This window comes from Ictalurus punctatus, chromosome 17, assembly GCF_001660625.3.
Source record: "Ictalurus punctatus breed USDA103 chromosome 17, Coco_2.0, whole genome shotgun sequence".
NCBI lineage: Eukaryota > Metazoa > Chordata > Actinopteri > Siluriformes > Ictaluridae > Ictalurus > Ictalurus punctatus.
The window spans coordinates 9,830,215-9,854,996 of record NC_030432.2 but is presented as its reverse complement, the minus strand read 5'-3'; the positions used below and the strand labels follow the sequence as shown (position 1 = coordinate 9,854,996).

The 24,782-nt window shown below is 39.5% G+C and overlaps 1 protein-coding gene across 1 annotated transcript in view; it reads right to left on the bottom strand.

The window, feature by feature from the left end:
- Positions 1–22,529, bottom strand: part of timm50 (translocase of inner mitochondrial membrane 50 homolog (S. cerevisiae)) — a 33,674-nt gene extending 11,145 nt beyond the window's left edge. Inside the window, exons 1-4 of the mRNA XM_017490305.3 lie at positions 22,283–22,529; positions 16,705–16,867; positions 15,347–15,378; positions 1,838–1,859 (exon numbers count right to left, since the gene is read on the bottom strand). Coding sequence (XP_017345794.1) covers positions 1,838–1,859; positions 15,347–15,378; positions 16,705–16,867; positions 22,283–22,483 — 418 coding nt within the window. The 5' untranslated portion in view covers positions 22,484–22,529. The remainder of the gene's footprint in view (positions 1–1,837; positions 1,860–15,346; positions 15,379–16,704; positions 16,868–22,282) is intronic.
- Between the last annotated feature and the right edge of the window lie 2,253 nt (positions 22,530–24,782).

Genomic DNA, 24,782 nt, shown 5'->3' with positions numbered 1-24,782 from the left:
GCCTCTAGCCTCAACAAAAGCCTCCTTTAATCTGGCACTAGTATAGCATATGCTCTGCTATTTTGCCAAAGGCCATTATTGCTCAATTGCCTTTCTTCTCCTTTACCTTTCTAAGGAACGGGCTTAGGTTTTTTTGTTTTATTTGTTTGTTTTCTATTTTATCTTCAGGTGTGTTTTTAAAGAGGGGGGGGGGGGGCAAGGACACCACTAGACACCAACACTGCTATCACACTTCATTGAACTTGGAGCACTACGGCACATGGCGATCTGCCTAGTCAAGCATTCAAGGCACTGTTTATTTGTTTTCGCTTCTGGCGATGGCTTAGTGGCTTTGTGTGCCTGAGCACATACAAAGTTTTTAGTCAATATGCAGGACACTGTTGATGCAAACAAAACAAACATAAAGCAAGTGTTGTGGTAGCAAGGTGTGCTCAGGGTTGTGACAAAAAGCCCCCCCCCCAAAAAAAAACTAAACAAAAACAAACAAAAAAAAAAAACCCACACCCACACACACACACACTCACCAGAAAACAAAACTTGGCAAATGATGTACTACCTTTCTACATCCAGCATACCAGCGGTTAGTAGGAAAAGATTTTCCTTACATTGGAACAAAACACCCCAATACCTGCAAACTTGTTAGAACAGGACATTGCTCAATGTAGTGAAGCAGCTTGCGATTAAGCAGATTGGCTTGTACATATAGCCTACACACACACGTTCAAAAGAACAGTACCACTTGGCAAGGAGCCAAGGTTTTCAGAGGGACGCTTGGTTAGCTCCCCAAGGACTTCCCTGCTAAAGGGCTCGGCCTGCATCCCTCCGCCAACCTTCTGCTGACGAAGGGAAGGGTTAGCGTGAGGCCAGAAGGCAGCTAGGCCACATCCACACTCCCTTCAGGGACCTAATGTTACACCGCAGTCCCTAAAGTAATTATGGGCCTTCGTTATGACATTAAACGCTTTCGTGTTAGGCACTAGTGTCCTAAGCTTTGAAGGTTATAAATCAAAGTGACGTGTGTGTGAAGACTTTGGGTCACGCGTGCTGTTAATTAAGCGGTTATCGCGGCACTAGGTGAGCGCGGTCTGGCCGGCCATCTTATTTGAAAATCGGTCTGAACAGAACACCACAGCTGGCGCTCCGTTACCACAGATGTGTGACCTCGCTTTTTCTGTTTCTGCAGTTATTTCCTGGTCTGTTCCGATGGAGCGTATCGCTCTCTGCCGTCTTAATTTAAACCACTCGGAATAGGAGCATCCATCTGGAGCTGACAGGAAGAGACAGCTCCAGTGGAAACGCTATAAAGTGGCCACAGTAATAGTGAGGATCTGCGCTAGAAGGTGATTAGATCAAGTTCACATATAAGCATTAGTTGTGACTAAAAGAATCCAAATTTTGAAAACAAACAAAAACATGCACATACAAAAACAGTGAATGGAAAAGATCAGACTCTTATTTTTCTTTTCTGACAATTCTAAAGAAATCATATGCCTAATTTCCTTCTGGTTGTTATCCGGTGTTCTTTGTAATAAACACACCACCACATATGCTTAATCACCCTTAAGGCCTTACTGTAACTTTTGTACCAGACCTTCCTCAATAACTGGAAGGCTGCAAGTTCTTGCACTAAGTAAATACATATGTGAGAGACTCAGCCAGGAGAACGAGACCACATGTGTGATGCTTGCTTGTTTGTGATGTTCCACATACGTAAAATTCAGTCTATTAGGTGGGAAAGAGCCTAGCAATCCCCCACACAATAATTGGAACCATTTGTTTTTCTCCATCATCTATCTGCACGTTGCAGGAACTGATATGGAGGAAGAATTTGACTTACCGTTATCAAACTCATCTGCTATCTGAAAGGGAAAAACAATGAGGGACAAGGTCAGGCAGTAACAAAAACAAAAACGTGTCAGATGTGTGCATTTAAATTATGAGAACCCTAAATTTCCTTTATGCACTTTAAAACCAGGAAGACAATACTGCAGAGCAACACAAGCTTAACAAGGCTATATTGTCATGTACACAATTCTCTATTATGTACATAAACATTTATTTCACATTGTAGCAATAAAACTAAAACTAATTGAAACAACCAACTAGGCATGAATATCAAAATCAAACCCTCATTGATAGCTCATAGTTAAAACCCCTGCGCCAAAGTGAAAGATTCCCAAAACAAACTGTAAACCTGTTGATCAAGCTAATCCATCACACAGTAGGAACAAACTACGGACAAAGTAAATGGTGCAAAAAATCAAATCTGCACCTGATGTTTTATCTTTAAGTTGCCCATACAGAAAGCTTGAGATTTATTAAATAAATAAATAAATGAATGAATCAATATTCATTAACATTATAAGCTCTTCCTCCGCTTGTACCTTTCAATTAACTGTGCAGTACAGACATACACAACCAAGCTGATTAATATTCAGCTGCATCTGCCAGGACGGCCGTGGTGCACGCCCACTCCACCCCTGTGGGGAAGGACAGCCACGTGCTGACTCTACAGCCCTGCCTCTGGAGTGGAAGTGGAAACAGGAAACAGCAGTGCCCCATCTGTTCACAAGTTTGGATCTCAAGTGACGTGTTTGCAAATATGTTTGAAGCATTCTGAACAATCAGTTTAAAAAGATTGGAAAATTTTGCACTGCAGCGGTATCCATTTCCATATACTAGGAATTTGTCTCAGCGTTTGGTCAAAAACTCAACACATTCAACACAACCATATTCTATAACATAGCAGCTAGAGTAGTTGAAGTGTGCATCCAACAGTCATTATTTATACTTGTGTGTATGCTTGCATAATATACGGCTAAATGAATACAAGGTATAATACATATACGAGAGATGGCTGCACAGGTGAGTAGCCTGCTGGGCATTGTTGCTTGTTGCCCCTCTGATGGTGCCAGAGAGCCACATTAATCTCAGAAGAAGTGGTGGGGCAGTGGCAGAAACATCTCCCTGCCACCCCTGCAACCGGCCCTCCCAGCCAGAAGCTGCCCTTCTCTGTCTCCTCTTCCAACTCCTTCAGTGTCTTCCTCAATGCCTGCTTCGACATCTCAATTTCATGGAGGAACCTTTGGGCATATGTCCCTACAAACCCTCGACATCCATCTCCACAGGGTAAATTGCCTTCCACTATGTTTTTCCAGCCACGAGTACTTCATCTTCCTATCAAAGGCTGCCTCCAGTTCCTCCTTCTAAGGAACAGTGAGCTTGGCCATTATGATGATTTTGGACAGTGGCCAGAGAAAGGTTGAGGTGGTTTCAGAGCTGAACTGGAGTTATTGATTGTCCACTCTCAGTTTCCAGTCACACCCAGGTGGCAGGATAGACTTTGTCTTCATTCTGGTGTTTTGTACTGACCCACCTGCTTTTACAAGGTGGATCAGCTGCTGTTTCTGTTGTGGAGGGCCTTGGTATACTTCCCTACTATTCATTTCAGGGACTTATCTGGGACATCTGCAATTGCCTAGGACTTGACAGAATGGTTTTACAACAAGTTAGAATGTGGTGCAGGCTTGCATTTGGGGCATCACAGATGTGACGGCTTGTTTCTGAGCCGTACCATCGGCACAGGTTGCTGGGACTCGAAAGGGGGTCTGGTGGAGATGATGAGGAAGTGGCACCTGGCCTGTGGAATTTTCCTCCAGTCAAACCAGCTTACAATTATTCCTTCCCATGTTGTCTAGCTTCCTTGTTGATGTCTTAACTTTGTAATGCTTCCTTCATGCCTTAAATTTGTACTGCTCTGCATCCACCTTGATTACTTCTGATACCACCAGCTCCATCACCTCCTTCCTGCTGGCTGAGGATCACATATTTGTTGTTTCCCCATCCGTGTGCTCCTGAACAGGGTCCTGCCACCCCTTTCCCGATGTTTCAGCTGGCTACTGTCCTGGTTGATTGATTCTGTTGCCTTCCACCTGTGACTTATTCAGACTTCGGCACTTCTTATGACCTGGTCTGTCGACTCTCTCAGCTCCAGAAACAGTCTTCTACTGCTTGTAATCCAGCCAGATGAAAGTGAGTGGCAACAGCTAGGTGTTCTTTCTAAACAAGCTGGCATTTGAAAGGCATTGTGGTAGGTCCAAGCACTTCTGAAAGACCCTGTTTGCCATGGAGTCCATACTTGACTTAGAAGATGTGGTGATCTTTCATATTTTCAGGAGTCACAGCAGTCACTGGTAGAGGACAGATTGATCGATTTTGAATTCCCCAGGGAGGTGTCTTTTCTCCATTCTCTCCAGGCCTATCCCAGGATGACTAAGGGCACGTTTACATGACAACGATGTACAAAAAACGGAAGAGGCTTTTCGTTCACCGTTTTGAAAAGTGTCGTGTACAGACGACAATGTTGTCAAAATGATTCCCGTACACATGGATCCACAGAAAATGGCTAAAAATGCTGTATTATGCATGACAGGCCAGTAGGTGGCGATGTCACTTTGTAAAGAAAACACTAGGCACCTGAACACAAGCATTCACGTCAACGTGTCAGTCATACTGATCTACAAGCAAACATGGGAGCTGTGGTTTTTCTGGATAAAAAGCACAATAACCTTTATGTTTCTCAGTCGATTTCAATGATTTATGATCTACATGGGAGTACAAAAAAAGTTCCGTCTCCAGTTACTGGAATCTCGATAGTTAAGGCTGGGAAAATGATTCATCGTCATAAGGAATTGTGAAAACCCACGCTTATCAAGCTCAAATCCGGCTTATTTTTCTTGATTAATAAATGCTGAGACGTACATTACTTTATATTACATTAGGGACATTTCTTCAACCCAATCTTTTAGCTTTTTTGTGCTCTAGGTCGTAATACTGTTAACAAAACTTGTTCATTTTTAAATACTGAAAAATCTAAATTGTACAAATAGTGAGACTCTGGCAGTCAGTCTGCTTTCTATATTTTATTAGCAATAAAAGGATACAGATTTACTCCAAAACAGATAGTTACAAAGATAGTTGTAAGGTGTTGAATGCCCTTCGTTGGCGTAGCTGTTGGTTAATAATTTGGTGTATGTAACAAACATGTCTCCGCTGGTCGTAGTAGTGATGCAGTGAATCTACACTTTACTGGAGAAGCACAAACACAGTCCTGTAGTTTAAAACTGCTTGCAGGTTGTTTTGAAGTACTCATGCCTATTGACTGAACACGTAATATGCGTGCGCATGACGTCATTGTTTTCACAGATTCTCATTTTTCTGCCTTTACACTGAGACAATAACGGCATCGTTTCCAAAAACTTGCACTTTGAAACCCGTTTTCAGACCCCAAAACGCCGTTGTTGTGTAAACAAACAGGCAAACCGCATAAAAAGTTTTCCGTTTTTAGTTGGAAACGTTGTCGTGTAAACGGACCCTAAACCTGAGGCAGGAATACACCCTGGATGGGACACCAGTCTATCGCAGAGCACCAAGCATACACACACACACACACACACACACACACAAATGGACAACTTATCTTAGCCATTCAACCTACAGGCAACCTTCGGTTTTGGGAGATGGGAGGAAACTGGAGAACACAGATAAAACCCACATGGACATGTAAGACATGTGAGAATTTAGGAGAGACTTTGGAGCTGTGAATTGTCAAGCTGTGAGCTCTGGAGCAGGAGTCAAGCGCTCTCAGAAATAAAGATACCAAACTGTACCTTTCCTGATTGCTAAAGGCTCTCTAGTGTGGATATTTCTGTAAAAGGTGAATATCCTATAACTGCAATTGGTGTAAGTGGTCTATATCAACCATTAAGAGGCAAACTAAATATATTTTCTTAGATAAAAGACACATTAAAAAGACTGAGTGCGCAACCCCCATTACTTTTTTCCTACGAGAGTAAGATAAAATCGGTTCACTGTACCAATGCAGTTTTAAACAGTTCGATCTGCAAGAAAGATTGATAAGGCAATGAAATGTACAGTCTTTGCCCAAATCAACTTTGGCTGTGTAAAGTCCAACATGGATGCATTTCGGCTGTGTTCACACTAGACAGTATGACAATGGCTGGATAAACTGCACACGAAACCTTTCTTCCTCTCCCGACACCTACTGGGGATTTATATATCACATCACTCACAACTACCTTGTGTAAACCTCCATGTAAGGTGGACGCACTTCCAGTAAACTGAAAAACCGAAGAAGAATTACAAAATAACATTATCATTATAGTTTGGGTTAGCGTTGATGAAATAGGAATCACAATTCTTGGGCTTAAAAGTGAGATTATAATTAATTAATTAGACAAATTTTCACTCATCTTCATTTCGAGTAACTGATTAAATGGTGCATTTGTAAATATTAACATATTAAATGATTGTTTAGCACAGATTGGTTCCATCTTACTCCCGTGGCCATTTTCAATTAAATTCAACTCAATTTTATATTTGTATAGCACTTTTTACAATGGACGTTGTCTCAGAGCAGCTTTACAGAAACATATAAACACAGGATACAGATTTTAATTGTGTGAATTTATCCCTATTGAGCAAGCCGGTGGCGACGGTGGCAAGGCAATACTCTCTAAGATGATATGAGGAAGAAACGTTGAGACGAACCAGACTCAGAAGGGAACCCGTCCTCATCTGTGTAACAACGGATAGTGTGAATGTAAAAGAAAGTTAATTATCCTCTTTATATGAAGTCGGTTTGTTGAACTAGTCCACTGTTCACCAAAGGAGACCTGAGTGCAAGTCCATAGCAGCAACCGTAGTCCCAGCAACCACAGCGAGAATGTCCATGTGGAATTGAGGTCCAGAATTTTTTTGCGTTGACATCTATGGTCACAGATTATGTACATGCTTTTAATATGATTTTTCTGTGCAGCCCTTGTTTGGAGGGAATAAGCAGTTGACTCTCACTGCTACAGACTGTTAGAAGCACAAATACACCACCTGCAGGTGAACTACTGAACTTTGTTTAACTTCAAAAGCACATACTGAAAACAAACAGTAGAAAAACCACTGAAGAAAGCAACCGAGTTTAAATAAATGTAACAAATCACTGCAATTAACAGAGTGTACAGCATAATATTACTAGAATAATGACGTGATTACAACCCACCAAGCAATTATTAGAGATGCACTTATGTATCGGCTGATAAAGGCTACGGGCCATCAGTTGATAGATTAAAAACATCCGATGATCAGGGTTGATTATAACCTGTCAATCAAAAGACAGCAGGAAAACACATTGATTTTGTGCTGTGTGTAAAGATGTCTCTTATGTGGAATGATGATAAAACTGCAGTTTGTAATCTCTGCACTGCAAAAATTTTACACCGGACACTGCAGCAGTGAAGTGGGAGTTTCAGCGTCGAGTCAATTTTTATTATTATTTTTTGCCGCGCTGCATTAAAGGGCCAGTACACTGTTGAAAGATTTAAATGAGGATACAAAAAAGTACATATATTTTTTGGAACAGAAAAATATATTAGTAGTGTATTTCATATCCAGTTAATTTATAATTTTTTTTTTTTATATTATATATTACCAGATTGATGTTAATGATGAAGTAGAAATGCTTTTGTTTGTGGTGAGTGAATGAAGCCTAACAGGAGGTTTTTTAGATTATAGTCAATGTTAATATGAATTAATAACATTCAATAAGTTAAAAAATCTTACTTTAATCTTCAGAATTTAGTTCATGTGTTAATGTTAGAGTAATTTAGTATGTGTAATTTAGTATCAGCTGAGAAATTTAGTATTGGTGCATCTCTAGTTATTATACATACTCATCATTGGGTTTTTATATGCTTTCTACAAGAATTAGTATTTTATGCAACAATTTGAACAAATCTTTCACCAAGTCCGTAACTACACAACCAGCACAATGCACGACTGGAGGCTCTATTTCCTGATTACAACACCAGATTCCTGTGACCAGGACTTGGTTCCCGCTCCCACGCCATCACCTTGAGTCCTCCAATTAAAGCCTAGAGGTGTTAGGAGCAGCACTTTCCACACTGGCACACTTCGCATCCAGCTCCCTCCGGCTCTCAGCTATCTGTTAGCTTTGCTCTTTCAACTCTGGCCCAAAAGGAGGACGACAGGAAAGAGTGTCTTTAAAGCAGGGTCCATTCCAATTATACAGGCCACACAAGGATAGCAGCTGGCTGAGAAGTGTGCCCTTCACACCTCCACACCAACACGTGACACTGAACAGTCGATTAGCCTTCGGTATTAGAAGAAACATGCTGGGAATGGGTGAAGGACACAAGTGTCCTGAGAATCAAAACAAAGATAGTTCACATAGTCCTTCTGTGTGAACATGAACAAAAGTGCATGAAGGTATAAAAAAGAAACATGGTTGGTATCCTACGTGAACCCTACATGAACCAAAATCTGTTATGATGACGATGCAAAAATTGCCACATAGATTTTGGGGGAAAAAAAGGTTCTGCTGTTTACTTGGTGTGACGCCAGATATCCGTGTGAATCAGGTACATTTGGTAACACCCACAGGCCTGGCACACTCTTGACACGTCTGTTATGAAGTGTTGACGGTTCCCTGCCTGAGAAGTGTGCCCTATCAAGCATGCCTCAGAAACAAAAGGACCTGTGACACAAACAAAGAAGAGCTGAATACATCTCCCCATAAACACACCCACAGAAAGCAACTAGCATAGAAAAGCACAACACTAACACAAGACCTGATGTTTCATCTCCAATGACCTACAATAAAAAGGTACACAAGCAGTACATCATGTTTTGGGATTTTGGGAACCAAAACCATCATCAGTGTTAAACTGGAGAAAACACTAGATGTTGCGTGTCTCTAAATATACCACTAGACGAAGCAAATCAAGACACAAATAAAATCATGGCACTGGAAAGCCAGTATACACCATTACACTGATATTGGTGATTGAAAGGGGGTGCAATTTTCTGTAAACCGGAACAGATTTTTATTTTATGGCCAGTCAGTATACAATGAAAATTGTATTTCTCGGTATAAACATGAGACCTGATCCCCAGACAAGCCATCAGTTTAAAAATAAAGCAAAATAAATCAATGAAATAATTTATCTATTGGACAGAGTGATGGGGAACATCTCATGTTTTCTCATGATTTTCACCCACTCATCACACCCATCAGCTCTTCTATTAAAAGAATTCTACAGTGACTTCCTGGATGAATTTCTTTTAAAAAAAAAAAAAAAAAAAAAAAAAAAAAAAAGAATACCTGAAAATCTACAACAACAACAACAACAACAACAACAACAAATAATGAAACAGCAGTAGGAGCAGCAACAACAGCACCAACATCAGTAACAAAAGCAGCAACAACATCATCATCAACCACATCAGTAACAAAAGTAACAACAGCAGCAACAATCACAACATCAGTAACAAAAGTAACAGCAATAACAACAGCTGCAGCAACAACCACAACATCAGTAAGAACAACGACAACAGTAACAAAAGTAACAGCAGTAACAACTCATTCCAAATTGTTCACTATATGAAAACAGAAAAAAAAAATCTAAGAATACTTAAGTTAAAACTTTATTAATAAATATTAAATGAAACAGCATGCTCATCCTGTGAAACTGGATTCAGTTCCATTTTTCCCGCACATTTAATGACCCCCTTAATTAGTGATGCCAAAAGGTCCGGCACACTTCGAATCAGTCTCATAAACAGTCCAGCCTGAATGACAATTGTGTCGTGAAAACACCTCAGAGGAAACCTAAAAAAAACCTTCCCGAACACACACCTAGCTCCTGGCACATGCCACAGCAACACGGCAAAGTGTGCACTTTCATTGTAATATCATTACCCAAAGCAGGCTCTCGCCTCCAGAAGTGTGAACTTTCATCCTAAAAGAGCACAGAATCATTGCATTTTAAAGTGCAGAATAATATAAAGCTGTGCATCCTGCATTTTAAGAATTTCATATTAGGGTCTACTTAAAGTTAAATACTGATGTTTCCTGGGGGACATCATGAGGAATCATTGGCACAGCCCCAGTCCAACAGCTCACCACTAAGAAATGTTATTAAACTTCTTAATATGACTTATACTGTGATACTATTTGATTTCCCAGTTCTGGTTGATTCGTTTTGTATAAACAATTCTAAAGCAGTGCTCGCTGGAAGGAAAATCACAGCTATCTATTAAAGATAGTCCACATTTTCAAATATGTGTTTCAGTACGGTGTAGTTTAGTTAATTTTAATAGTTTTCATAGCAATTCACAGACACTTATGTGGCAGGAGCTCCAGTTCATGAAAATCAGCCTAATGATGAGAAAGTTTATCTAAAAGACTCCAGTGGTCTAAGTGTTAATTGTAAATCTGTTCCTTTCATTTTTCCTGTGCAGGTAGAAACATCAAGAGACACAGTGAGAGAGAGGGAGGGAGAGAGACAGATTATGAGAGAATGAGAGTCAGCAAGAGAGAAAATGTCATAGAAACAGAGAATGTGAAAGAGAGAATATGAGAGTGCAAGAGTGTCAAAGAATGTGAGAGAGTGAGAGTGTGTGTGTAAGCGAGAGCAAGCAAGAGAGAGAAGAGAGAGAGAGCGAATGAGAGTGTGTGTGTGTGTGTGTGAGTGTGTGAGAGAGCAAATGTGAGAGTGTGTGTGAGAGAGAATGTGAGTGAGAGAGCATGAGTGTGTGTGAGAGAGAAAATGAGTGTGTGTGAGAGAGAAAATGAGTGTGTGTGAGAGTGAGCATGAGTGAGAGCATGAGTGTGTGACAGAGAAAATGTGAGTGTGTGAGAATGAATGAGAGAGTGTGTGTGAGTGAGCGTCTGAGAATGTGAGTGCGAATGAGAGTGTGCGTGCATGAGTGTGAGACAGTGTTTTTTGCTTAAACATATTATATAAAATATCAGTAACAGCAGGTTCAGTTCACTGTAATTATGATTATTGGAATACTTTCTGAAAGTAATAACAATACATTTAACAGCAGTTCCTTCTGCATCATCGAGTCTTTAAAAAAAATCTCTGAATATCTCTGTTCCAGTCAGACAGTAATAGAAAACAACGGCCCGCAATGCTATTAATGCAGAAAATCCACAGACAGGATGTAGGTTGTGTAGGCCTGGTCACACTCTCCTACTGCCGAGAGCTCAGATCTAGTGAACGAGGTATGAACGAGCACCACAGGACCAATTCAACACTGAACTCCAGGGACATCACACTTACTTGAGAAGTGTGCCCTTTCAAGGTGAGCCCTAAACAGACGATCCAGTTGAACAGGATCTCCCACAGCTCCGGGACTGGCTTGGCTCTTCGCCAGACTTTCCCAGACCAACACCTTCATACGCGAAATAAGTCACACACTCGTGAGGAATGCCCTTTGAAGTGGACTCAAAGTGAATTGGATTTGATCTAACTACTATTATACATTTAACTTCTTAATATATTATTATATATTTAAACATTTTAATATCTCACACTATATATCTATTTATATCTATATATACACATCTACATCTCTATATAGGCAGTAGGGTTTTTTTAAAAATAATAATTTAATAATAATTTTTATATTGTTCATTAACACTAAAGAACATAAAGGATTAAAGTTTTATATCAGTGAAATTGCTATACCTAGCCAATATGTTTAAAGCATTGACAGGCATACTCAAGATTCTTTAGATACCGTCTTTCGTTTTTTTTTTTAAACTTAACATTGCATGATCTATGAATTCTGATTCTGTCTAAATATCAAATATTTAAAAAATAAATGGATTGTCCAAGAGGCTTAAAAATTATAATAACGTCCAAATGTTTCAACAATCAGTTTTAAAATATGAAACGCTAATTTAATATCTGAACATACAAAATTTACACAGTTTAGGACTGTGCATGATGCAAAGAGGTAAAAAAACAAGCAAAAAAAAAAATAAATAAAAAAAATAAAAAACCAAAACACTAGATTAAAATAAAACAAACAAAAAAAATTTCTAGCTTTTATAAATCTTTCTTTTTTTTGTTACTAAAAAAAAAGTTACTAGTTACTAAAGATAGGGGACAACAATCAGTCCCTACAGGATTTCACTAGAAATGAACGCAAAATCAAGCAAACATTCGGAGGAGCTTGCAATTCTTCTAAATGACCACAGATGTGGCCCGTGACGTGTCATGTGACGTCATCACAACGTGCACTCAGCCGAAATCCTCCCCGATCCGCACGCATCGAACGAGTACAGCTAAAAAGTCGAATTTACCAACAAACATCACTGCAAAAGACCGTGCGAAACTATTCTGTGCAGTTGCAATTTTACCAATTCAAGTAGATTTCCGCAAAAACAAAATTAAATTTAAAAAATAATAAATAACTCCAATTTGCATCCCAAATTTTGAAAAATAGCTGCAGCAAAATCAAGCATTTTTGGCCACAACGATCACAAAAAAAAACCCTCCTGACCGGACTGAATAGTCTAGAGAGCTACAGAGGTTTGTTTTCCTTTATTTACAGTAATGCTCTCAAGGGATTTGGAGGTGATTTTACAAATTATATTTTCCTAAAAAAATTTATTTTTTAAAATGTATATGTATATGATGCTGATTAAAAATAAGGGCGATCTATAAATACCAAAGAAATCAGAAGGAAAATCCCAGAGGGGAGAGAAAAAAAAACCCAAAATGTACTCTTACTCATTACATGATTTAAACCAATTAACAGGTATGTTTATGGAAAGAACCCAAAGGAATCCCACAAGAGCAACGAGAGAACACACAAAACTGATTAGCTAACCGACAAGATCAGTGAAAGCTGCGCAGTGCTTGTACAGACCTGTGTACGGTGTTGTGGTTGCTCAGAGGTGTCATTAACTCGGTTAATAAGCAGCAACTAACGTAATTTCACTCAAAAGTAGGAGCTAATTATGTGCATTAATGCAGATTATGAAAAACGAGTGAGCTGAAACTTGCCTCTCTGGGAGAGGGATTTATTTCGTCTTCTCTCTGGTGATGACGCAAATTTGCAACAGAGCCAAGAACAAGGAAAAGTCAAAAATTTCAGCTACACGCCATGTTGTTCTCTCGGTGTATTCACTGTGACTTTACAAAGTGTTTAAATGCAAGGAGATTGTGCATGTTATAGAACAGCATTTATGCTGCACTTTACTGTATTTTGCTCAGTTCCAGCAAGGTTTCTACATACTAATTCAGAAAATATTGTCTAGCATAACTTCCGTCTAGACACGAATCACGTCACGTGCGTAGTGCAGCAGGTGATGGGTCTCGAAGAAAAAGAGAAAAAGGAAAAGAAAAAAAAGCTCCAGCACATCATAGTGCTTTGTCCCATCAAGAAACATATGAACTTACTGGGAGCATGTTATTTTCAGATAAACATTTCAAATGGAGAGCTTTCATTTCTGGCGAGTATCAGACGAGTGAAATAAAACAACGCTGGTGACCGTTATCATCATCATCAACAATCTAGGTTGGACTATTGTAATTGGTTCTGTTGATCATTTGCAGTTGGTATAAAACGCATCAGCCAGATTACTGACTGGTACTAAAAAAACGTGAGCATGTTACACCTGTGCTCACTTCTCTTCACTGGTTACCGGTCGAGTTCAGTGTTGATTTCAAAATGTCGCTTTTTGTTTTTATAGCTTTGCATGGACTTGCTCCGCAGTATATTTGTGATGATCTCACCCCGTACACTGCTTCAAGACACCTTCGATCATCCAGTCATTTACTGCTCAGTTCCTCATGCACGTTTTAAAGCTAAAGGTGACCGGGCTTTCTCCACATCAGATCTTCCCTTTCCCGTTTCTGTGTTTAAGTCCTCTTTGGAGACTTATTTGTATTCTTTATGTTTTAATTGAGGGGGCCAATTTTTCATTGGTCTTATCTTTGGTTTTTGTTTACTCTTAATTTGTTTTAATTCTGTTTTATATTTCTTGTACAGCACTTTGGCGTGAACATCTGTTGTTTTAAATGCGCTTTATAAAATCAATTAACTAAACTAAACAACCTGCTTGGCAAATGTGAATATACTATAAAACTATGCAATACAATTTTTAAATAAAAAGTTGTGTGTACAGGGGAAAAAGCTCACTTGAAATTTTTTTTTTTTTTTAAAGCCTGATTAGTCTATCCCATATGAGATATGCTAGTATTCAAAACAATTTTGTTTAAATCCGACCATCACAGTCATATGTGCTTGTTGAACATGCCATTCCAGATTTAGTCCCCCTTTCCTGTAATAATAACCGCCAGTCCTGTGCCAGTTAGTGAGGTCAGGTACTGGTGTCGGGTGAGGAGGCCTGGGGTCCAGTTCGTCCCAAAGGTGTGCAGTAGAGTTGAGGTCAGGGCTCTGTGCTGAACACTAGAGTTCTTCCAGACCAATCTTGGGAAACCATGTCTTCACGGACCTCGCTTTGTGCACAGGGACACTGTCATGCTGGAACATGTTTGGGCCGCTTAGTTCCAATGACGGGAAATTGTAATGCCACAGCTACTGCTACAGTATACAAAGACATCCTATACAATCGTGTGCGTCCAGCTTTGTGGTACCAGTTTGGGGAAGAACCACATATGGGTGTGATGGTCAGGTGTCCACATACTTTTGTATGTAAGATCAAAAAACGCTGAATTTTCCCTTCATAACATATTTGCATTGCTATGGGGTGCTCAAACTTACAGTTAAACAATAGCATGATTTCAACACCTGAGCATAATAATATAAAAAGTGTTACTTTAAGCTTAAATACACACAATGAGCAAAATGATTTCACTCTCACACCAACATTCACCAAGTTCTTTTCCACCACACAAATGCAGCCACTTCGAATCCTGTGCAAGTCCCTTTTGTGATGGCCATGACACCTTACTCGTTAACATAACACAGGTCTGCTGCTCAGGAGGAAGAACGGGTACGAGATCAGACACCAGCAGTCCTGGCACACTCCTTCACACTCGTCTCCTTCACTTCCCTGTGAAGTGTGCCAAATGAATCTCACCTTCAGAAGTGAAGTGTGCTCTTTGTGAAGGCTACCTACACTCATTCGCACTTCCCTGTGAAGTGTGCTCCAGCACCTTGGAGTTGACCACCCGCAATTTATAACAAAGTACAGACTTACAGCTGAGCTGCAAAACACAGACCCCCTGCGAGAAAGAATAGGTGAGGAAGTGTGCCACTATCACACATTTCCTGCAGACTTCTAATTAACTCCAACTCCGGTCATAAAAAAAAAAAAAATAAAAAATAAAAAATAAATAAAAATAAAAAACACTACACATCCAGCTCTGGGTGATTTGTACTTTAAACATTGATATGTTGCAAACCATGTAGGGAAAAAAGTTTGCCATTAGCAGCCAATGATACACATTTTCACCCCCCCCTTTCTCCATACTGGATTTGTACCCACCTTATTTCCATGATCATCTACCGAGTTGCTACCTACAAAAGCAAAGACAATTTATTAGTCACAGACTATAATGGGAGTTTTTAATAATAGACAGCTCTTGATACAAAGGAATTTAGTAGTGATACAAAGAAAACATCTTCTCAGAGTAAAGTAAAATTTTGTACATTTCAAATATACAACAGATCAAAATGCTTTCCCTCCTTCATAAATTTGCTTGCACATATAGCCGTACTGTCGCTGCCACCTTTTTTTTTTTTTTTTTTTTTTTATAATATCCCTTATATTATTTTTTCCTTACCTGCCTTTATACAAGTTAATTCTACTTCCTGTAAATTCTATTTTAGGTCACGGACAGTCGAGAAAAAAAAGCATTTCACTGCACGTCGTACTGTGTCCCGTTGTGTGTGACCAGTAACATTGTTTAGTTGATTAGAAATTGATTCAATAATTACAATGGAGGCAAATTCATTTAATGCATAATCATTATTATACACACACAACAGTGGTTTAAAACCAATATGCATACTACTAATATACATCCATATACATACACACACACACACACACACACACATACATATATACATATATATGTATATATATATATATATATATAAATATATATATATATATATATATATATATCTATATATATATATATAAATAAAATATACATACATATATATATATACATACATATTATATATATATATATATATATATATATATATATATATATATATAATATGTATGTATATATATATGTATGTATATTTTATATATATATATATATATAATATGTATGTATATATATATGTATGTATATTTTATATATATATATATATATATATATATATATATATATATATATATATATATATATATATATATATATATATATATATATATATATATATATATATATATATATATATATATATATACACATACATATATATATATATACATACATATTATATATATATATATACACACACACATAATATATATACATACATACACAAACGTACACCATAAGCAGCCAGATAAGCCTTCATCCAGTATTACATCAACATTTTTGAATTTTTAAATGAATATAATAGACACTTGCAACCCTTAAATAAAACTAAATTAAAAAATAAAAGTAACATTACTTTTTTTGAGTTTCGTCATCATTTCAGGTCCCCCTGATGTAAATTAATCCAATCTTACAGCCTATTCCATACGTCAAATATTCAAATGATCCGATAAAGCAAATTGACAAAAATAATTTGTGTAACTACTACACAAAAGTAGTTCAGATTCATCCAAGAGAGAAAAACAAACAAAAAAAAGGCCATCCCAGAGGATAAACTCACCGAAGATGTAGACCACGCCGATTGCGCCCCCGAGTCCCATAAGCCCCGCCAAGCGAAGCACCACCTTCTTTGCATACGCCATGTTCTCTTTCTGCTTCTTGTCTTCTCTTTGATCATCCTGCTGCTCGGAGTTCTTTCCCTCCCCTATAGGAGGAGGTTGACTCTACGAGCACAAGAATACACACACACACACACACACACACACACACACACACCTCTGTAAAGGCTACTCATTAATTAAATGGAATATTCAAGACTTGGTGACAGTTTACAGGTAAAATTAAGATTTACCGTACAGGTAATTATCCCGTCTTGTTTTATTCCACACTTTCTAAATTTGGCAGTAATAAAAATCTTTCTGAATGTTATCTGGAAGCACAAACCTCACAAAATGATGATATCAATACTTTTAGAATTAAATGCAAATGAAAAAAAGAAGGTTTAGCTAGCCATGAATCGATCAAAATGTATTTTATCCCTAATGCTGTTTTGGATAAAAATTGAAAGTTTGAAGCTCTTGCAAAAATGTAATTATATGCCTTCTAAATTACCTGTAAAATTACGCACACTACGGTCAAAAGTATGGAGACACTCGACTGAAATGTTTCTCATGATCTTAAAAACCTTTTGATCTGAAGGTGTGTGATTAAATGTTTGAAATCGGTGTTGTAGACAAAAATATAATCGTGCCGACATACTCATTTCTTTCATTAGATAACTAACATTTCATTTACAAATGTATATATATATATTTTTTAAACGGACGACTCGGAGTGAAATATTCCGAAAAGCAGCCAATAAGAGTCCAGCGTAGGTGTGAACTCCTTTAATACTGTTTAAAAAGCATCTCAGTGAAATTCCTCAAGAAATCGATCGAGAAAATGCCAAGAATACATTTCTGAAATTCTAGGTGAAAAGGGGGTCTACTCTGAAGATGCTAAAATATTCAATTATTTTGGATTTTTATCACAACATAATTCCCATAGTTCCATTTGTGTTACTCCAGAGTTTTAATGACTTTATTATTCTAAAATGTGGGGAAATAAATAAAAGTAAAGAATGACTTTGTCTAACTTTTGACTGGTAGTGTGTGCATGTGTGTATATTTCATATATAATGTCATCATAGTCTGAGGGTCAGTAGTGTAGGTATCATGACCATGGTGAAATGAGGTAAAGTCAGCTGCATGTTTGTGTGTTAAGTGTCACAATATGTGCTCGGCCTCTCAACCAACATTTTACACAGAACACACATGCCTTTAAACAAACATAACATCAGTATAACATGAGTACGGATATCAGTGAACAAAAGAAAAAAAAAAAAAGATTTTCCTCGTATGCATTATTCAAGCAAATTACTCCACAGAGCAGTCATGTATAACTGACAGTATTTTCCTGACGTCGCAATTTTGTTCTGCTCATCTGTGGCAGTTTGTGTCCTTTCAAGCGTCGAACACGAACAACGTTGCATTTTGTGAGCAACTGGTCAACAAGTAAATCACAGAAACTACTCCTCGCTTGCTGTTTTAGCGTCTTGTTCGGCCCCATTGCTTCAACAAAGTGGGCTGCTTATTTATTTTTTACACATCCCCTGTGACTGATAACATGAGCACACTGTATTTACTAGTTGGCCATCATGGAAATGAGCCAGCTCATTCATTGTTAAAATAATTTGACTTATGCTTTAGTTAGCTTCATTATAACTATAAAAAACACACACAAAAAACTGCAGTGGTGCCTGATCCACGTACAAAAGTTTGTGGACGTCTGAGAATCACACTTATGTGCTTGTTGAACATCCCATTCCAGATTTAGCCCCACTTTTACTGTTTGGGAAAGCTTTCCATTAGATTTAGGAGTTCATCCCTTGAACTCCAAAATGAAGAGGTCAGGGCCCTGTCCAGGTCACTTGAGTTCTTCCACTCCAACCTCAGCAAACCATGTCTTCATGGACCTCGAGGTGCACAGGGGCATTATCACACTGGAGCAGTGAAGGGAGAATGCTACAGTATACAAAGACATCCTGTACAATTGGGTGCTTTCAACATTGTGGCAACAGTTTGAGGAAGAAACACACATGGGTGTAATGGTGAGGTGTCCACATACTTTTGGCCATATAGCATAGGCAGTGGTGGCTTAGTGGTGAAAGGCACTGGGTTACTGATGAGAAGGTCAAGGGGCTTCAAGCTGGGATATACAGATATATAGAGAGGCAATCCAGACACTTCAAATCCGAGAGAATCCTCTTCTAGCATGATTCATTCAGACCTACAGGTTCTCGGTAGAAGTTGTTTTTTGTTTGTTTTTGTGTGATTGTTGTAGCCAGATATGCGTGCTTTTCTTTTGGCTTTTTAAAAAAAAATTTGTAATTCAACTTGTGCATATTTTTCCTGTGCTTTTTCATGCAGAAAACTATTTGAATTGGCAAAATTGCAATTGCATGGAATAGTTCAGTCTTTACAGTCTTTCACAGTGATGTGTGTTGGTAAATGAGACTTTTTAGCTGTACTCGTATTTGATGCACATGAATCAAAGAGGGCTTTGGCTGAATGTGCGTTGTGATGAGGTCACATGACACGTCTTGGTCGAAATGTGCGGTAATTTTGAAAAACAGCAAGCTCCTCCGAATGTTGCAGAGTTTGCTTGATTTTGCTTTAATTTCTGCAATCGCACAATCCTGGAAGGACTGCTAATGAGCAATAGCATAAATATATGTCTCTTTGAGCACCATGGCATTCAGGTATAATTAGATTGTCACCTACTGTACATTATCATGTTGAAGCATGGAGGGTTGTCACTATTTGCAAGGAGCTCAACTATGTGTATCCCATAATACTCTAATACTAATTAGAGTGATTCGTTTTCAGTAAGCGCTTTATCCTGGTCAGGGTCGCAATGGATCAGGAGCACGGAGTATGAAGCAGGAATGCACCCTAGATGAAACATCTATTGCAAGGACACACTCAAATTTACACACTCTTTCATACCTAAAGGCAATTCAGAGTTCACTTACTGGCGTGATTTATTGGGAGACGGGAGGAGACCGGAGGACCTGGAGGAAGCCCACATAGACACAGGGAGAAAATGCTAAAAGGAAGTCCACAAAGGCGGTATCCTGAGTTCTGGGGACCCTGGAGCTGTGAGGTAGCAACGCTACCCACTAGGGGAGCAAAATTCACCTAATATCTATCTCGATTACGATTTTGACTGTCCACAATACATGAAAGTGATCGACTGCAATATTGACGTTTAAGATCCGCTCATAGAAAATTCCGCCGCTTATCAAATCAAGTGCTTCCTAAACTTACAGCCAGTCACCATAGAGCGGCGCAGGGATGACGTCATTTTGCAATGCCAAAACCCGGAAACGAGTTAGTATTTCAGCCGTTCGGTTTCATCCCAAATCAATGGGATTTTGGTTGAAAGCCTGAAATAAGGTCTGTGGTGAACACAAGCTAAAAATATTTTCACGCTTTATTCTACTACAAAAAATACGCCAGTAAAACGCCATTAATGGGGTTTTTTTGTTTGTTTTTTTTAAAAGCTTTTACGTGTATTGAAAAAGGCGGTTGCTAACGGTCACGTAATGAGGGTTTAGGACGGATGCAAGTGCAGACAAGTGCTTTATTAAAGAGAGGCATACAAATCCAAAACGTGAGACAATAGCGTGGTCAAAAACAAGAAAAAGGTCAGGCGATCGGCAAACGGGCATAAATTAGGCTAAACAAGAATTAAACAACAAGGTCAAGAATAAGATCAATACGATGAACAAAAGCTTGGTACACGGGAAACTCACGCAATACTTTGTGTCGAACAAAGAGACACCAGGGGTTTAAGTGACAAATGTAATTAAGGCTGAACACAAAACAGCCGGGACTAATGCTGACACATAAGGGAACAACCAATGATGATAAAGGGGTGGAGACAGGACAGAAATCATAACAAATGCAAAGGTAGAAAGTAAACAAAGTCAGTGTCACTAAAAGAGTGCGCTGCGAGCTCCAGCACTTTGCGTGAGGGGAAATCATGACACTAACATGTTACTAAATGGGACTACAGATGTTTTCGGGGACATTAAACGTTATCATGCCGAACAGAAAAAACTGCAGATAAAGTGGTTTAGGCATGCTGTGCACAATTCCCCAAAAAAACATGGATGAAGATTCATCCACAGAATAAATCCGTATTATGGAAAATAATGTTTTAAATCAAGTTTGAGAAAATTGTCGGAAGCTTGGTGATGGTGACGCAGTCGAGCGACCGTGGTGTCGGTTGTTTAAAGCATACGGTTAACTGTTTATTTCTAGCGATTGTATTTAGGCTTCAAACTTCATAAAGTTGTGTTCATTTGTGAAAATTATCTTGATGGACAAAACATGTTAGTATTCTAAACTTTTGCTTATCTCAGAGCTTATTTTTCACAATAATCCAAAAGCCTACGGGAAAATCCTATTGGGTTTTTGTCGAGGAAACCGGTGTGATGCTAACTTCTGGGTTTCAGTAGAAAATGACGTCATCCATCCGCCACAATATTGGGTGATGTGGCTGCGTCTCTCCTCCTGTTATTGCCTTTTCTGCATACGCCGGAGTTGTTTTCATTTGGTTGCATATTGTTATATTTGATTGCATATTTTCATTTGGTTGATGGCATTTTAATTTTTTTACTTATCCTATATTTTGGGTACAATTTTATTTATATTTTGCTTCAACGAGATGACGCACTTTAAGGACCAGTCTAATTTGATGTAAAGATTTGTACATCAGCAGGAATGTAGCACAGCATGGAGGTGAAAGCAGCGGTCTGTTTATTTAAATGTGAAAGTGCAATAAAAATATGTTGTCCCTAAAATCAATGAATAATCATGATAAATAATCATTATCTCAATATTGATCAAAATAATCATGATTATCATTTTGGCCATAATCGTGCAGTCCTAGCCTCTGGTCTTAATTTTTTTTCCCCCAGACAGAGCTGGTACTGGTTATGGAAGTGGGCATTTCCTTTTCCAGCACATGGTAACAGCAGTAGACCAATCACAACAGACTGGGACATCTGACCAATCATAATTTAAACTACAGTTTAAATTATGAGCACATTAAAGTGTTTTTTTTTATTCTTGGATGCATATAAATCTATTGTATGAGATCTCGAAAACAAAATTAGGCACGTTTCACAATCATAATAGGTGCACTTTAAAAGACCCTCTAACGTCCCGTGACACTGGGTAAATCCCAAAAGGCTCCCTATACATGTATACGTGCATTACCTAGAGTGTAAAGTAGTGGCTCATGCGCTCTATATAGTGCACTAAATATCCTACACGGAGAGATTTGGAGCTCAGCCGGTTGCTCGGTCACGTCAATGCCAAACTCCTCCTTAAAAGCTTGAGTCCATTCAAACTGATAACCGGTACAACGTTAACGATAAAACAGAATACTTTACAATATATTATCAAAACATTTTTTTCCTTTCTACAGTAGTATACCTGAAGTGTTTTGTTCATAGCAGGATATCCGAGGATAAATGGTAGTACATGGTACAGCAAAATTGATATTACAGTACTGAACAGCTAGCTTACCTGAGTACCCTGCTGCTGAAGTCGCTCCTGTAGTATAGCCTGAGCTAGCCCCTCTGTGGCGCCGCTTTCTTTACCTTTTCCCAGTCCAACAGAGAGTTTTCTGATTAAACCCGCCGCTGTGGAAGCCGACGCATCACTTCTCAGCCTGAGGAGGCCCCGGCTCAGCCGAAAACACATGGGATACACACACACTGCCGACATCTTGAATTGAACGTAACCCCTCGTTCTAGCACGAATGGGAAAGAACAAACGAACGCGATTGGTTAAATATGATGATTGACAGGCAACTTGACCAACTGGAGTTCTCAGGACGGCCACGAAGGCGGGACTTCTGTTTACACCGGTGACCTTCTGGAGCAGATAAAAGTCACTGTGATGGCACTAGCATGTGTAATAAGAGTTCACTTTTACACAACCAAACAACATAATGCTGATGTTCCTGCACAAAAGAGTGATTTATTTTCGTCTAATGAAACACTTGCACTGCATTTTAAATATACAGCATATCAAAGTCCCCTAAATAAAATAAAAGGTATCATTTTATTTACTTAGGCTGTCACAGCATTGCAGGAGATAATGAGTCTTTATTGGTCACATACACATTACACACAGTGAAATTCTTTTCTTCACATATCCCAGCATGTCAGGAAGTTGGGGTCAGAGTGCAGGTTCGGCAATGATACAGCACCACTGGAGCAGAGAGGGTTAAGGGCCTAGCTCAAGAGCCCAACAGTGGGAGCATGCGCATATATATATATATATATATATATATATATATATATATATATAAAGAAAACAACAACTGTAGGGCAATTATAAAACCTCAAACAAAATTATTCCCAGTAAAAGATACCAACTAAAGCAGGGTAACAGGGCTGTCCAGACTTTTTTTTTTCAAAGTGGGCAAGATTAGACCACATCAACATACCCAAGGGCATGTCACTAAAATATTATTTATGACTATTAAAATTGTATATTATTTATATCAGGTGTACGCAGAGCTTGGTTGGCTGTGTCGTCAGTCTCAGGCATGAGGAGAACTCGGTTAGCCATGACGTCTGCTTCAGGCATGAGTAGAACTTGGTTGTCCATGTCAGCAGACTCGATCGTGAGCGGAACTTGGTTGGTTGTGACGTCGGTTTCAGGCGTGAGCAGAACCTGGTTGGTCGTGACGTTGGTTTCAGGCATAAGTTGAACCTGGTTGATCGTGACGTTGGTTTCAGGCATAAGGAGAACCTGGTTGGTCGTATCAACAGACTCTGGTGTGAATATAACTTGGTTGGTCGTGACATCGGTCTCAGACTGGAACGTGGCATGGAAGGTCACATTTCGATCTCAGACTGGAATGTGGCACGGAAGGTCACATCATCGATCTCATACTGGAACATGGCGTGGGAGGTCACCTCCTCGACCTCAGACATGAACGTGGCTCAGGAGGCTGTCTCTTCGACCTGGGACAAGAACTTGGCTTGGGAAGCCGTCTCTTCGACCTCGTACATGAACGTGGCTTGGGAGGCCGTCTCGTCGACCTCGTACAGGAACGTGGTTTGGGAGGCCGTCTCGTCGACCTCGTACAGGAACATGGCTTGGGAGGCTGTCTCGTCGACCTCTGACAGGAACTTGGCTTGAGAGGTTGCCTCTTCGACCTCGGACATGAACTTGGCTTGACAGGCTGGCTGACAGGTACTTGGCTTGAAAAGTCGCCTCTTCGATCTCGCACTTGAACATGGCTTGGGAGGTCACCTTGTTGACCTCTGGCTGGAGCTTGGTAGATGAGACCACCATGTTGACCTCAGGCTGGAGCTCTGGGGATGAGACCGCCTCGTGGGTCTCATGCTGGAGCATTGGGGATGAGGTCGCTACTTTGACCTCCGGCTGGAGCTCGGTAGGTGAGACCTCCTTGTGAGTCTCAGGTTGGAGCTCTGGAGCCGAGGGTCGCCACGTTGACCTTCGGCTGTAGCTCAGCAGGTGAGACCACCTCATGGGTCTCAGGTTCGAGCTTTGGAGATGAGGTTGGCATGTTGACCTCCGGCTGGAGCTCAGCAGGTGAGACCACCTCGAAGGTCTCGAGCTGGAGCTCTGGAGCCGAGGTCACCACGTTGACCTCTGGCTGGAGCTCTGCAGAAACAACCAATGACAAGACAGGGGTGGAGACAGGACAAAAACCATAACAAAATCACATGTCCAAAGTAAACGAAGTCAATGTCGATGAAGACCCAAAAGCATGTGCTCGCTAAGTGCTCGTGCATCGGCTCTTGCTTCGAGCTCGGGTACTGAACTCGCACTTCGGGTCTCCCAGCACGCTGCAATACTGCAGTGCTGGCTAGAGGGGAAATGGTGACATAGAGTCTCCATCTTCAAGTCCAAGTCAAGTCTCGAGTCGGTTGTTCACGAGTCCAAGTCAAATCGCAAGTCATTTTCTTTTGCAACTTAAGTGTGACTTGAGTCCAAGTCACAGACTCGAGTTTCTATCTCTGGTTAAGATGTCTCTGTGTGCTGC